The 13,077-nt window shown below is 39.2% G+C and overlaps 1 protein-coding gene across 2 annotated transcripts in view; it reads left to right on the top strand.

Annotated features, from left to right (window-relative positions):
* Nucleotides 1-13,077, top strand: part of khdrbs3 (KH domain containing, RNA binding, signal transduction associated 3) — a 157,910-nt gene that overhangs the window by 101,232 nt on the left and 43,601 nt on the right. For both annotated transcript variants that reach the window (XM_081612273.1, XM_008421354.3), the window contains exon 6: nt 3,395-3,575. In XM_081612273.1, coding sequence (XP_081468399.1) covers nt 3,395-3,575 — 181 coding nt within the window. The remainder of the gene's footprint in view (nt 1-3,394; nt 3,576-13,077) is intronic.

Genomic DNA, 13,077 nt, shown 5'->3' with positions numbered 1-13,077 from the left:
CCAAATCTGGGATCTTTCACCGCAGACGCATGGAGAGCAGCTGAAAACATAGAAAGCAATTTGTCTAGATGGCAACCTTGGTGGTTTTCTGCTGCTGCTTCAGATCAGACGATTGCTTTCAAAAGACAGCTGAGGCGAAGAGCTCATGCAACGTTTTAATAAACCACAAGGTCAGGAGTCCTTTGATTCCCGAACAGAGCAGTTTGCATTTGCTGTTCTCTTCATTAAAAGACTGTGCTCAAGAGTGACATTATTTTGTTCACTAAAATAATGAAGACAGAAAAAAATAAATAATAATAACATTAATATTAATATTAATAATAAATAATTCACCCCCTTACAGATTTGTCTTTTGTTTTTGCTTTTTTGATACTTAGATCGTCCAGGTCATCAAACAAATTAAACATCAGACAAAAATGAAATGAGTATAAATAAAATCATTAGAAAATTGCCTTTTGTTTTTAAAGGGGAAAAGAAAAGTTAGAGTCCATGCCCAACTGTATTTTACTTGAGACCCTCTCTGAAATGCTTAGAACTGCCTATTTTAATAGTTCAGACACCCAGTATACCTTAGTATGCATAAGTACGCACAGTGGAAACCTTCATACCAACACTGCTAAAGCTAATACAGCAACAAGCCATTATGCCATCGATCAAGTGTCAGTTTTTCTCCAAGTATAATGGAACAGTTCCCGTTGTATCTCATCAGTCCACAGAAGACTTTTACAAAAGTCCTGGATCATCAAGATGTGGTGCTTTTAGCAATATTTAAACCTGCTTTATGTTATCATACAGGTTCTGCTTAAGATGGTTTCTTTATTCACCAGGTCGGGCAGTAATCTGAGGGTTGTGAAATTGAACTCAATTTCCTCAAAAATTAGGTTAGTTGAAATTAATTAAGGATTTGACATAGATAAATTACTTTTTCACAGTCAGGTTTATTACATTTTATTTTTGTTATTATTAATAAATGACATTATGTTAAAACTGCTCTCTATATTTACTTGATCTATCTTTGTCTTATATTTCTAATTTGTCTGATATTTTGAATTTAAGACAAAATGTCCAGAAAAATACACAAAATCAACAAAAGAGGGAATGTAAAAAAGACCATATTCTCATTTATAGTATTGTATTTGAATATATGAAGCATTAATTAGTGCTGATATTGATGCCTTTTTAAATTACTTTCCAACCCTGAAGGCTTCACTTTTTACATGAGATGCAGAGAAAAAGGACCGAACATAAAGCATATAGAAATAACAGTTTTTTTCCCCATCTACATTTTTCTTAATAGACAGGAAAGCAGTTCAGCCACAAGACATGGCGGCTTTTGAGTAATGGATATGACTCACTTTTTCTCGACTGGAGGAACATGCCCTCCGCCTGCGCTGTTCCTTTCTCTCCTCCTACACCTATAACCTGCCTGCCGACCGTATCATATTCATCGCTTCTGGATTTAGTCGAGTCGTTCCGGCCAAAGCAGGAAATCACTAACACGAGTGGAAGTAGAGGAGGCAGCAAAGACAGCAGAATAGATAAATTATAGAATGTCCTTGAGAATATGTGGGACGCAGTGGGTATTTCATTTTGAATATGCGCTAATTATAACTATAACTTTTAATGCCTTGGATACCATGTTAAGATCCCTTCGAATCATTGACACCTCTGGTAAAGACGTGTAAACAGTCTTGAAATAAATGTTTTCCTCAAGGCGGTAGTGCATTCTGACAGAAAACCAATTTTTTTATTTAGTGTATTTATTTAGTGAGGGGGGGAAAAAATCCGGCAAGAAATATTTGTTTTTCAGACCCAAATATTGTGGGTCATTATCCTTTTGACTCAGTTGTGACCAACCTTAGGTTTACTGCAGAAGCCAGCAGATGTTTTATAAAATTTACCAGCATTTCAATGAGTTATTGATGTCAAACGCACAAATAAAGGTCCTGGGAACTTTGGAAGTGAAACCAACCCAAAGCATCTTATGTCACCCATCATGTTTGAGATTGGCCTTAAATTTTCATGTCAACATCTTTTTGTTTAAAGAAAGATCCATCCGGAGCTAAAATTTAGTCTCATCTGACGAATTTATACAAAGTACTAAAAGAAGTACCTAAATTTGGAATATAGCTTCAAAACTGTTAGACATAATGAAGCTGCTTCTCCTCCCTCACATGTTGCTGAGCTACAGAAGAAGACAAATACATGTTTCTCGATATAAAAAAGACAAGTTTGGCTCTTTGGAAATAGTTCCAAGGGCATCAACATCATTTCAATCTGGAGAAACTCACACAGAGAAAAACCATCAGTTAGAAAGATTTATTAGACTGCGTTCTTTTTTGGCGCTCGGGCCTGGCTGAAGATGTTTGTGCTGAGCATCATCAAGCGATTTGATGATCGGCTCGGCCCGGAGCTCGGGGTGGTCTTCTCCCCCAGGTCTGGACACTGGTGGTGGAGAAGAGCCTAGGAAGGAGGGAACACAGGTGCTTGTACGGATGGAGGTGGAGATGGGGAGGAGGTGGGTCGAAGCGCGGCTGAAAGGCTGGAGAGCCCATCTTTGTTGGCGCTTTTGAAGGAACTCTTGTGAGGTGATTGGCTTGAGTGGCTGCGCTCCAGTGCTGTTGATTGAAGCGTGGGCGTGGTAATGGAAGAGGCCGGCGAGTTGATTGGAGTCTTCCGAGCTTAAATTTACGCTTTAAAGCTTCCATTTCACAAAATTTTGAAATAAAGTTGACACATTACAAGCCCATTTCTGTTAAGCTGTACGTTTCGGGCTAGTGCGGATAGCCTAAATAATAACCCAATAAACATCTAAAGTTTAAAACTACTAAATTTAGCATGTTTTATTCTAAATTTTCCTGTAGCTCTTTATTAGAAAGTCAAAGTAAGCATATATATGTAAGGCTAATATGTAAAATGTTATTTCAATAATAATTTCCATTTCAAATGACTAATAAATATGTTTTTATTATTGTTTTATACAATATACATTGATGTGCTTCTTGGGCAGGTCTCCTTTGAAAAATAAACATCTCAAGAAACGTCCTGGTAAAAGAATTAAGTAAAATTTTTAAAAACATATTGTTGCTGTTTCCTGGACTTGCTAGAATCTAAGATTACTTTCCCACAGTCTTGTTAGGAACATTAATAGTCGTGCCACTTGTAATTTGTTTAAAACAATTCACTCCTAATATGAGATTATTTTGTTTTTCTGAGTAAAGGTTGAATGTTTGTGCCACTGCTTTAGAAGAGGAATTCACCAAGGTGCTGCAGATTAATGTGGAAGCTTCTGTTTGCTTCCTCCTCTCTCCAGTAGTTCAGAGTATATCATCTCTCTGATCTGACATCTTTAATTTCTTTATTCAAACATGGAGGTTTCTGCCTGTCTTGTCAGGAGTCGTGGAGGAGTTCCACCGCTGCATGCAGCAGTTCCCCGAGGAGCAGCGCCCCGAGGATCTCCGCCCAGCCGGGCCCCATCCTCTAGAGGAAGAGGAGTCCAAAGAGCCAGAGGCGCCCCACCAGCTGCTGGCTACAGGGCAGCTCCACCCATAGTGCAGGACACATACGGTGAATATGTAAGTATTCTGACAGCCAAAATAAGCTCTGATTTTGGGAAACAGCAGCTAGTTCTACTTTAGTGCCATCACTCATCTCTAAAGTAGAGATGAGACAATTTGTTATTTATGACAACAAATTAGAGCCATTGTAGATAGAAAAATAGGGAGTGAATTTCGGCCAAAAAACCCCAGAAATTTCTGAGCTCCAAAAGTTGAAAATTTGCAAGAAAAAACTCAGATGTTTTGAAATTAATCTCAGAAATTCTTTAGAAAAATCTTGAAAATGTATGGATTTCAAAAGTCACAAACTTTTTAGAAAAAAAACCCTGAAATTTTGAGATTAACCTCAAAAACTTTCCAGAAAAATCTTGGAAGCCTGTAAAGTTATTGACGTTTCAAACTCAGAAATTTCCCAGTTTTTTTCTGGAAAGATTTTATGTTAAAATAAGACATTTCAGAGTTTTTGTTTCTCCAGCAAAATTTAATCTAGTCAAACTCAGAATTTTTTCAAATTAGGGGTTAGAGTTTCTTGGCAGAAATTAACTGCTTTTTTTCTCTCTCTACAATGGCTCTTTTATGCTGTCATACTTGTTCCATTGCTGTTAAAAGATTTTCAAAAACCTCTTTTTGGGCACCAACAGAGAGATGTTACAGTCAACATAATCATTTTCATATTGTACACATATGTAAAGATGTGTTTAGCTGCTCTTTCTTGACATGGCATCATTGCAGTGTCATGTGATTGAACCAAAGCATTAGTTTGTTACTTTGCTGATAATTTTGATGCTGGAGGTGATTTATTGTGGAAACTACCGTACTACATACAACTCATTATGAGGAACTATGTCTGTATATTGTGGGTGAAAGGTTTTCTGTAGGTTATCTATTATGAGCCAGACAGAGGTCAATTTTAAAGGCGCGTGCCCCCAAACTCATCACCATATTTCACTTATTGTCCTGTTAGGTAAAACGTGTTGCATAAAGAACGTGTCGGTGGTTTTTGTAGCCGCCGTGGCAATGCGGCCTTTCACCTCACCTGCACTCAACTGTGAACCCGTCAGCAACACGAACAGTCTCCCGCTGCACTGTCAGGACAAGTTCCCTGGAGAAACCGGCACCAGCGCAGCACATTTAGCAGACAGGAGGGAGAGAGGAGGTGGCCGGCGCTGGGAAATTGCCCCGGCAGCCCAAACCTAACCACATGTGACAGGTTTATTCAAAGGGTTGTGATTCAAATGCGTAGAGGTCATAGGGAACGACTCCAGGACCAGCTGTTTGCCATCATTGTCACAGTTGTAAACTGCATCCCCCTGACACCTGCACCTGTGTGTCTGCTTGGGGGGAGGGGCAGACCCCGCCGTCCCCCAAAACATCTGCCACATGATAAATCTCACCACATCACTGCAAATTACTTGCTGAATGAGTTGTTTTGTGCTGTATGAATACATCACTATCTGAGGACAAGGGCTCTCCATCATATGAAGACAAATAGACTCTTCCTGAGATGCTGCTTTATTCCCCCTTCCATCCTTGATTTGTCAAAGCCTAATAGCTGCTCTCATACTTATTGCTGTCATTCTTTTTTGTTTTTTTTCCTGCACAGTGTCATCAAATCCAAATTCTCATAATCATGTGGAAGTGCCTTTTTCCTCTTAAAGCTGCAGTATGTGACCTTTATTAAAAAAAATTGTTTCTTACACGGTTCTCACACCCTCCCTCTTCCTGTCTGCTGAGCTACAGCTGGTTCACCACAACATAGCGTACCATGAATGCTAAAGCCAGTTAGCATAGCCACCAGTGACGGCTAATAAACTGTTTAAGCCGTTTCTCTTCCATTAGCACATTGAGAAGCATACTCGAGCATAATTGACTCTCTTCCTCGCTCTGATTGGTTGTTTCTGACTGAGCGATGCATTCCTGCACTGGGTGGAGATGAAGCAGCTCCTGCTTTTAGAAAGAAGAAAGTGAGTAGATATAGTTGTGTAATTTATTAAGCCATCCTGCTTGAGAAAAGAGATTTATTTATGTTGTGTTGGTAAAATTCAAAGAAAATGTGAAGCATAAATGCAACAAAAACATCATGTTGGGTGAATATTTTTGGTACACATTTTGGATGGGTTTGAGTTTATTAATTCACTTAAACTCAGTCAGATGTTATTATTCTGTGATCCAGACTTGGAGGCTCCTGTGAGTCTACAGTGGTTAACCGTGAGTGCAGCCAAATCTCATTTAATATAATTCATTAGGTGCTTGAGATCTCTGTCTTACCTGCTGCTAATCCTGTTGAAGAAGGATTAAACATGATGTAATTCTCATTTTGGAAATTAGGCTGCATGACATATTACCTGTACAACTGTCAATATGGGACACGACGTAAGGGAGCTTCATAGCAGGAGCAGAGGCTATCTGTAATAGAGTAGGTGTAATTTGTTTTTTTGTTTGTTTTTGTTCACATGGAAGGTTAATTCCTCAGAGTGAGAAAACTGAGAAGTGTGTGACGCACGTGGGCTGCAATTGTTTATGCTAAATCCTCCAGATATGGTAATCCTCTGTAAGAGTTGTGAGAATGTGCTTGACGTTGGGGCATAAATCCATTACTACCCCTGAAGCTCTTCCCACCAATGCTTCTGTTTTGTACAGATCTCAACATTGTTAATTGAATTCATCTCTCAGCGACATTGTTCTTGACGTCATTTTAATCTATATTGGATGTAATGGTTAGGAAAATATGTTAGATAGCGAAATGAAGAAGCTGCAGCCAGTGGGTGTGGGAGCAAGACCTGCCAGTGAAGATAAGACTTAAACCTTTTTAAAATGGACAAAAGCTGGTGATTTGTAAAAACTGCTGAAAGGAATTAATTATTTTTATCAGGATTTTCTACTAGAGCTTAGTCACTTCAACAATTTGCTAATGCTTCCATTACAGATCTTTTTAGTACAACCTTTCAAAGTCATGTTGATGAATCAGCCATGAAATGTGAAAGGATATTCTCAGAATTTTCAGTTTCACTCCAGGAGTAAGTAATGATAACCTAAATTTTAATAAAAAACAAGTTGAAATATACATTTTCTTTATACATGTGATAAATCTTTACCCTTATTGACCTAACCCTGACCTCACTTTGGATGCCAGACAGTTTAATATTTATCTTGCCTGCCTCCAAATTGTATTTTACACTTTCTACCCATGTGACTGCTTGTGTGAGACTCATTGATCAGCTGCTCCTCTGTTCCAAAGTGCAGAAACCATTGTAAATGGCTTTAGTTGGCCTAATAATTGTTCTTCTTAGGTCACAAGACTTCTCTCTGTGATCCTGTTGGGGTAAGCCATTTCTAGATTGGACTCTTGGCCAGTTTTCTTGACCAAACACCTATTTATTTACTAGTGAAATGAAAGTTAATTGTTCATAATTAGAGACTGACTTGGAACCAACATGGTGGCTACCTTAGTTCAGACTGTTGAAAGAAAGTCAAAGATGAAGGCAATATAATCTCCTACAGAGATCTGTCTAACTTTTTGCTATGCTACATTTGGTGAGAAAAACTACGAACTATGACAATTTTTGTCCAAAAAAAGGACATTGCTCTTCTACAGACTAATATAAGCAAGAGTTTGATTCATGCAATCAACCCCAATGTTAAATTACTTTCTTAATGCTAGAAAACTCTGGGCAGTCTGGACACTGACTAGATCAGGTTTATCTAACTCTAGTTCTCAAGATTCAATGAACTGCAACTTTTAGACACACCTTTGCCCCAACAATCAGAATTAATAGACCCTCCTGCCATTAGGTTCTGCATAGGCCTGAGTATTTTACTAAAATACAAGAAAAGTTGTCTGCCATCCTCAGCATGTTGTTATCTGCATCAGGGTCTGGCAGATAACCTATTTCCCAGATTAGACCGACCCTGAAAGCTCATCAGGTGGTTCTGCTCTCCTTGCACCTGCGGACTGTGCTTTTGCTCCTGCTGTCTTTGCTGTGTATGTTCAGCAAATCCCTCCTTGCCCTTGGCTTTATGCTTGTTACGAGTGTGTAACGAGCGGCTGAGGAGGAATCAGAAAACTAAAAGGTCTTGCTAAACCCCCTCACTACCAATCAGTGTTGGTTCTATAAAAAATGTGCCTCACAGATTGACAAGTATGATCTAAAAGACTTTTGATCTCATCACACCACAGTGTAGTTCTAGATAAAGCTCCTAAATCTTGACAAGCTACAGTTTCCGATTAGACACTACTTTCCTGGCAGAAACATGTCTAATAGCTGTCATAGAGACCCCAAGACCTAGGGTCCTACTCCAGCCTTATTTGTAATCGTTACACCCTTTCAAACTTTATAATTCTTCTTCCAACTGCCAAATGTAATCTATGCACAGGTGTTGGTGGGAATGCTCTTTCCTCATTGACTATGTCAGCTTGGCTAGCCCCCAGGCCTCCCTAAAGATTCACAATGCAAGACAGAAGGTGATGATTGATGCCTTTCAGTGTGCAGATGCGTTTCCGCAGGGCTAATTCATTAATGACATGGATTAATACTTGGCAGACATCAGGAGACTTTATTTACAACCTAGCTAACATCAAAAGCAAAAGGCAGTAAAATAGCAGGAGAAAAGACATTTGTCAAGCATTACGCGGGGAAGCGATATTTCAGCTTGATACATGGGGCCGGCTTTTTGGCCTCCGCGGTCTCTTGGCGTGGGTATTATTTCTACCCCTACAGCAGAAAAGCTCAAGCAAATTCCAGCCTGTTCAGCTTTTTGAAATACATTGGCAAGACGAGCCGAATAAATGACACGTAGCTACTATGGGGAAAATGTAGATCAAGATTGATGGCTGAGGCAAGAAACTGCTGGATTATTTGTTCTCCACAGAGCAGCATCTCATGGGGGTTGTCCTGCCCTTGTCCTTAAGTAGCTAAGAGCTCTGTTTAGCAGAGCTGTAGCGAGTTAAGACATTTCTCTTTGCGCAGATGGTGTCATTATTTAGTCATCTGGGACGTACAGCTCTCTCCTTCTCCTTTTCATTTGATTAATTTGCTCACTTTGTTTGCAATTGAACCCCCCGTCTTCCGTTTTTGAGCTTTTATCACCGACTACCAAGCGTGTACGATTCATAATAATACATCTATGATGTGAGGACAGTGAGTTGCTGAACTCATTTGGATTTAGCACAGGCTACAGGGAGCAAATCCGGTGCCTGAAAACCCCGCGCCGAGTGTCAGTGGCATCCTATCTGTTACAGCGGTATTGTAGAGCACAGTGGAGCGGCTGTGATACTGCTGTTGTAACATGCGGTGCCAGACCCTCTGCTAGTCTTCAGCGGCCTCAGAGGCCAGTCCTTATCTTTTAACAACACGCCTCTCAGCCATGCACTGGCATACAAATGAAAGAGTCACTTAGGGGCTGCTCTCCTTCTCCCCTCTCTGTCTCATCAACCCCTCCCCTCAACCCCTCTCACTGTCACAATAATCCTCTTTAGTGCTGGAAACACATTGCTGTTGCTCCGAGATATTTTGAGTAAATGGTGTCCCAATGCAAACACATCAGATGTTATAATAGCTCGGCTCGCGCCGCGGCTGCTGTCTGCACTCTATTTTAAAACGGGTTTTTTCCATGCTGTGGAAAGGCGAAAGAAAAACTTTGAATGTGCCACTGTGATTTATAAACCAGCCATGTGTCTCTACTCAGCTTGCTTGTAACTCAATTATAGAGTAGCTGCTCACACAAATGGCAATAACATGCCATTGTTAAAGTTTAATGTGGCACTGAATGCAAGCTACCCTCTTCCAATGCAACTGGACAGAACTCGGATTGAGTAACCAGTGAGACGAAAAGAGCGCTTGGATACAAGTAATGAACCTTGGCTTGCACTAAAAATTTATTAGGATGTCTACCTGCCTAACCAACACTTGAATAGTTTGTGTCGGCCATGTTTAAATGGCATATGCATTGAGGAATATGACAATATACTATTATACTACAATACAATATTGTTAAAATAAATCTTAATCCCTTACAGCCTGAAGTCATTTATGCTTTTATAAAATAAAAATAAAAAGTTAGGCATGTTAAAAATTGGCATATGGGCATAACGGTAAGTAAACAAACCATACAGTCTCAAAGACATAAATTATTTCATTGATGACAATATATTCAACTTTTGTTGCCATCGCGTCCCATGTGTTGGGATAACAGTGGAAAAATCCCAACCAAGTGTTGTTCACACTTTGGCCACTAGACAGTGGCAGACTAATCCCGATAGAAACCTTCTTGTGTATATACTACTGTGGACTCTCAGTATTTGTGGAGGTTAGAATCCACAAAGCTCATAAATAGTTAAATTCTCCATACTTGAGACTTCCTCTAAAACCTGCCTGTTTTCATAGTTAAAACACCAAATACATTTTAATATGCATATATTCACACAGTGGAAACCATCTTAGCAAAACCATAGTTGTTAATTGTGGATCAGTGGCAAGACTAACAAAATGGCTTTCAGAGACACTCCAATCACTTCAAGTCTGGCTTTTTTTGTAGGCGAGTCACAGGATAATAACTCAAACTTATGTTGAAGTTTGTGGTTGCGTCAACGTCGAAAACTGTCATGCAGTGTGAATTCTTTTGCAATGCGCCGTATGGTAGAATTCATGCATTCCTCTTCTTTGACAAACATTAGTGAAACGGTGACCTGAGCTCAGCTGACTTGTGCTTTTCTTTTTTATTTATTTTACTGCTTTTGAGTAAAATATGACACATTTGTAAAAGCCTCGCTTCAACACTGATATTAGAAGTTGACTGAATCCGGACAATGGAGGTTCTATCACTCACACATGGTGGCTGGGTAAGTCAATGACACATATGGCCTCATTGACTTTTAAGGTGCTAACAACCTTACAGGAGGTAAATTAAACTATAAATCCCAACCAGACCTAAAAAAGAAGGCCTTATAAACGACTGTAGGAATGTAAAGAATAAAAAACATTAATGGGTCACGTCTACCAGTTGGAAATGTGGATGTCTTTTACTACCAAAATGCTTTGCTAATGTTGAGATAAAATCATATTCTCATCTTGTAATGTTAACTAAACTCATGTCAAAATTCTGGACTGTGGCTTGTTATGAAATATAAATTCTCCCTGTAGCAGTAAAAACCTTTTTTTGTTGTTGTTGTGTCATGTGTAAGTGATTCTGATTTGCTCATGTTCTGATACCCAGCTATGAAGATGTGTGCTTGCACCTCTGCGGCTGTTGATGTGACACCCAGACTAAACTCATAAAACCTAGACGCACACATGAAAGCGAGCGGATGATGTTTGCCATCTTAATCCCTGCTCCTGTCCTCATGTCAAAGTGTCCTTGAGAAAAACGGCGAACCTCAATAACCCGGGGCTTCTGCAGTGTTGTGTGTGGCTGCTTGCCACCAAACACAGTAAGCGTGTCACTGAATGTATAAATGAAATGCTAATCTAAATGCTCTTTGTGTAAAAGCCCTACATAAATACATTGCAGCTTATTCTGAATAGAAGAAATTCCCTAACACTCACTTCTAAGGAGAAACATATGCTTAATCAATTGTAGAACATGGCTATAAGTAAATAAAATAATTTGAAATGTCAAGATTAAGTTGCAAAAATCCCTTCATTATGAATTAAAACTTGCAAAAAGTATTTACACCCCTTAAACTTTCTCATTTTGTCACTTTGCAGTGACAAATTTCAATGTATCATGCATCTGGAAAGCTCTGTGGGTAAAGTAGGTTCGATTCCAGCTTCCACATGTTGGTGTGCTCCTGGGCAAGGCACTTAATCCCAAACTGCCTACCGATCTGCGTATCGGCGTATAAGTGTGAGTGTTTGTGAGTGTGAATGGGTGAATGTGACTCTAGTGCAGTGTTTCTCAACCTTTTTTCAGCCCAGCGCCCCCTAGCCTTTATCCAGGTCCCTCACCGCCCCCCACCAAAGAATTTGTAGGCTACTTTGCACTGACTATTATTTTATCATTAATATTACTATCACTATTGTAGATGTTTTGATTTTTATGCTTGTTTCTGTATTTATCATCAAAAATTATTTCCCAGAGAACAAAAAAGCCATGGAAATAGAAATTATTTTCACAGGTGTCTAAGAAAAATGTAATGACTGGACATTCAACTTAAAATTGGTAGGACTAACAGCAGTCAATCAGTGGAAAAAATATTGTTGTTCTTTGCCATTTTCTAGTTGTTAAATATTCCACAAAATGAGCAGATAAAAGATGTGCAGCAATGCCAGTTTAAACTTTGAACCATTTGTAAAATGACTGAGCTCTGCAACATTAAATCATGGATAGAACTGTAACTACATTAATCATAACTCTTCTTTTCTTCAATGTTTCTGTCGGTTTCTGGTGGTGCAGCTCTGTGCTGCCTTCAGGAGAATGGGACATCAGAGCATCATCCATAAAACTTCACCCACATGGCATTTATTGTGCAAACCAGAGCTTTCAGTGGAAAAACAAAAGTTCCAGGTCCTTTTAATGCCATACAAATATGAGACAGAAACATGGATTATATCTTTATATAGACCTGTCTATTGATTTATAGATTAATAGTTTTACTGGACAGACATTACAAATAAGAAATCTGGTTTGTTCTTTCCTTTTGCTAGATCTATTTGATCGTTTAATGACGCTCACCATCAGTAATCTTCACTCAGCACCTGCTGCGACTCCTAATCGTCACGCGTGTTGATTTTTCACTGTTCAGCGTCGGATTCTCTGTTTTTATGCCATAATTCACATCTAGTTCATCGCTCTGTTTTATGTCCCACTTCTCCTGTTTCAGAGTTTTGCGCAATGTGCGCCTCGTTTTTAGTTGTTTTTTTTAACTCCCTATGGTGTGCAGCGGTCAGGAAACGTATCGACAGGGAAAAGGCAGACTGACATAAACTTTTTAAAACAACGGAAACAATTGCGGTATTCCGATTATTGAAATTTAAAAGTGCTGTGGTACCGTTGTTCCATCACACCCGTTTCATACCGGACCACTTACAGCACCGGTGTTAACACTATAAAATGAACGCTCTCTATCGTGGTATCACCCGTGGAGGGATTTCTTTATTTAAATGGGTTCATTTTTCAAAGGGATACAAAGTGAGGGTATCGTCATTTTAGTAATTACATGTTTATAAGAGCAATTTTCTGTTAGCCTTCAATGGAAGCTGCAGCTTTCAAACGGAAATAAAACACCTTTGCTGCTTTGACATATGTACAAAAATACCAGACAAAGTGAATCACAGCAACGTCATCAGCCCTCGTTGAGAACCGCTACTCTAGTGTAAAGCGCTTCGAGTGGTCAAAATGATTGAAAAATGCTATATAAGTTCAGTCCATTTACTTCCCTTTTTCCATATTTTGTAATGTTGCAGCCTTACTCCAAATTTTATTCAATTAACATTTCCTCAAAATTCTACACACAAATACTTCTGTATGACAATGTGGGGAAAGTTTGATTGTTTTGACGTCAAGATGTTGTTTTTTGGCAGCC

Source organism: Poecilia reticulata, chromosome 11 (assembly GCF_904066995.2).
Source record: "Poecilia reticulata chromosome 11, P_reticulata-male-v2, whole genome shotgun sequence".
Taxonomy (NCBI): domain Eukaryota; kingdom Metazoa; phylum Chordata; class Actinopteri; order Cyprinodontiformes; family Poeciliidae; genus Poecilia; species Poecilia reticulata.
This window is presented reverse-complemented; position numbering and strand designations above follow the sequence as displayed.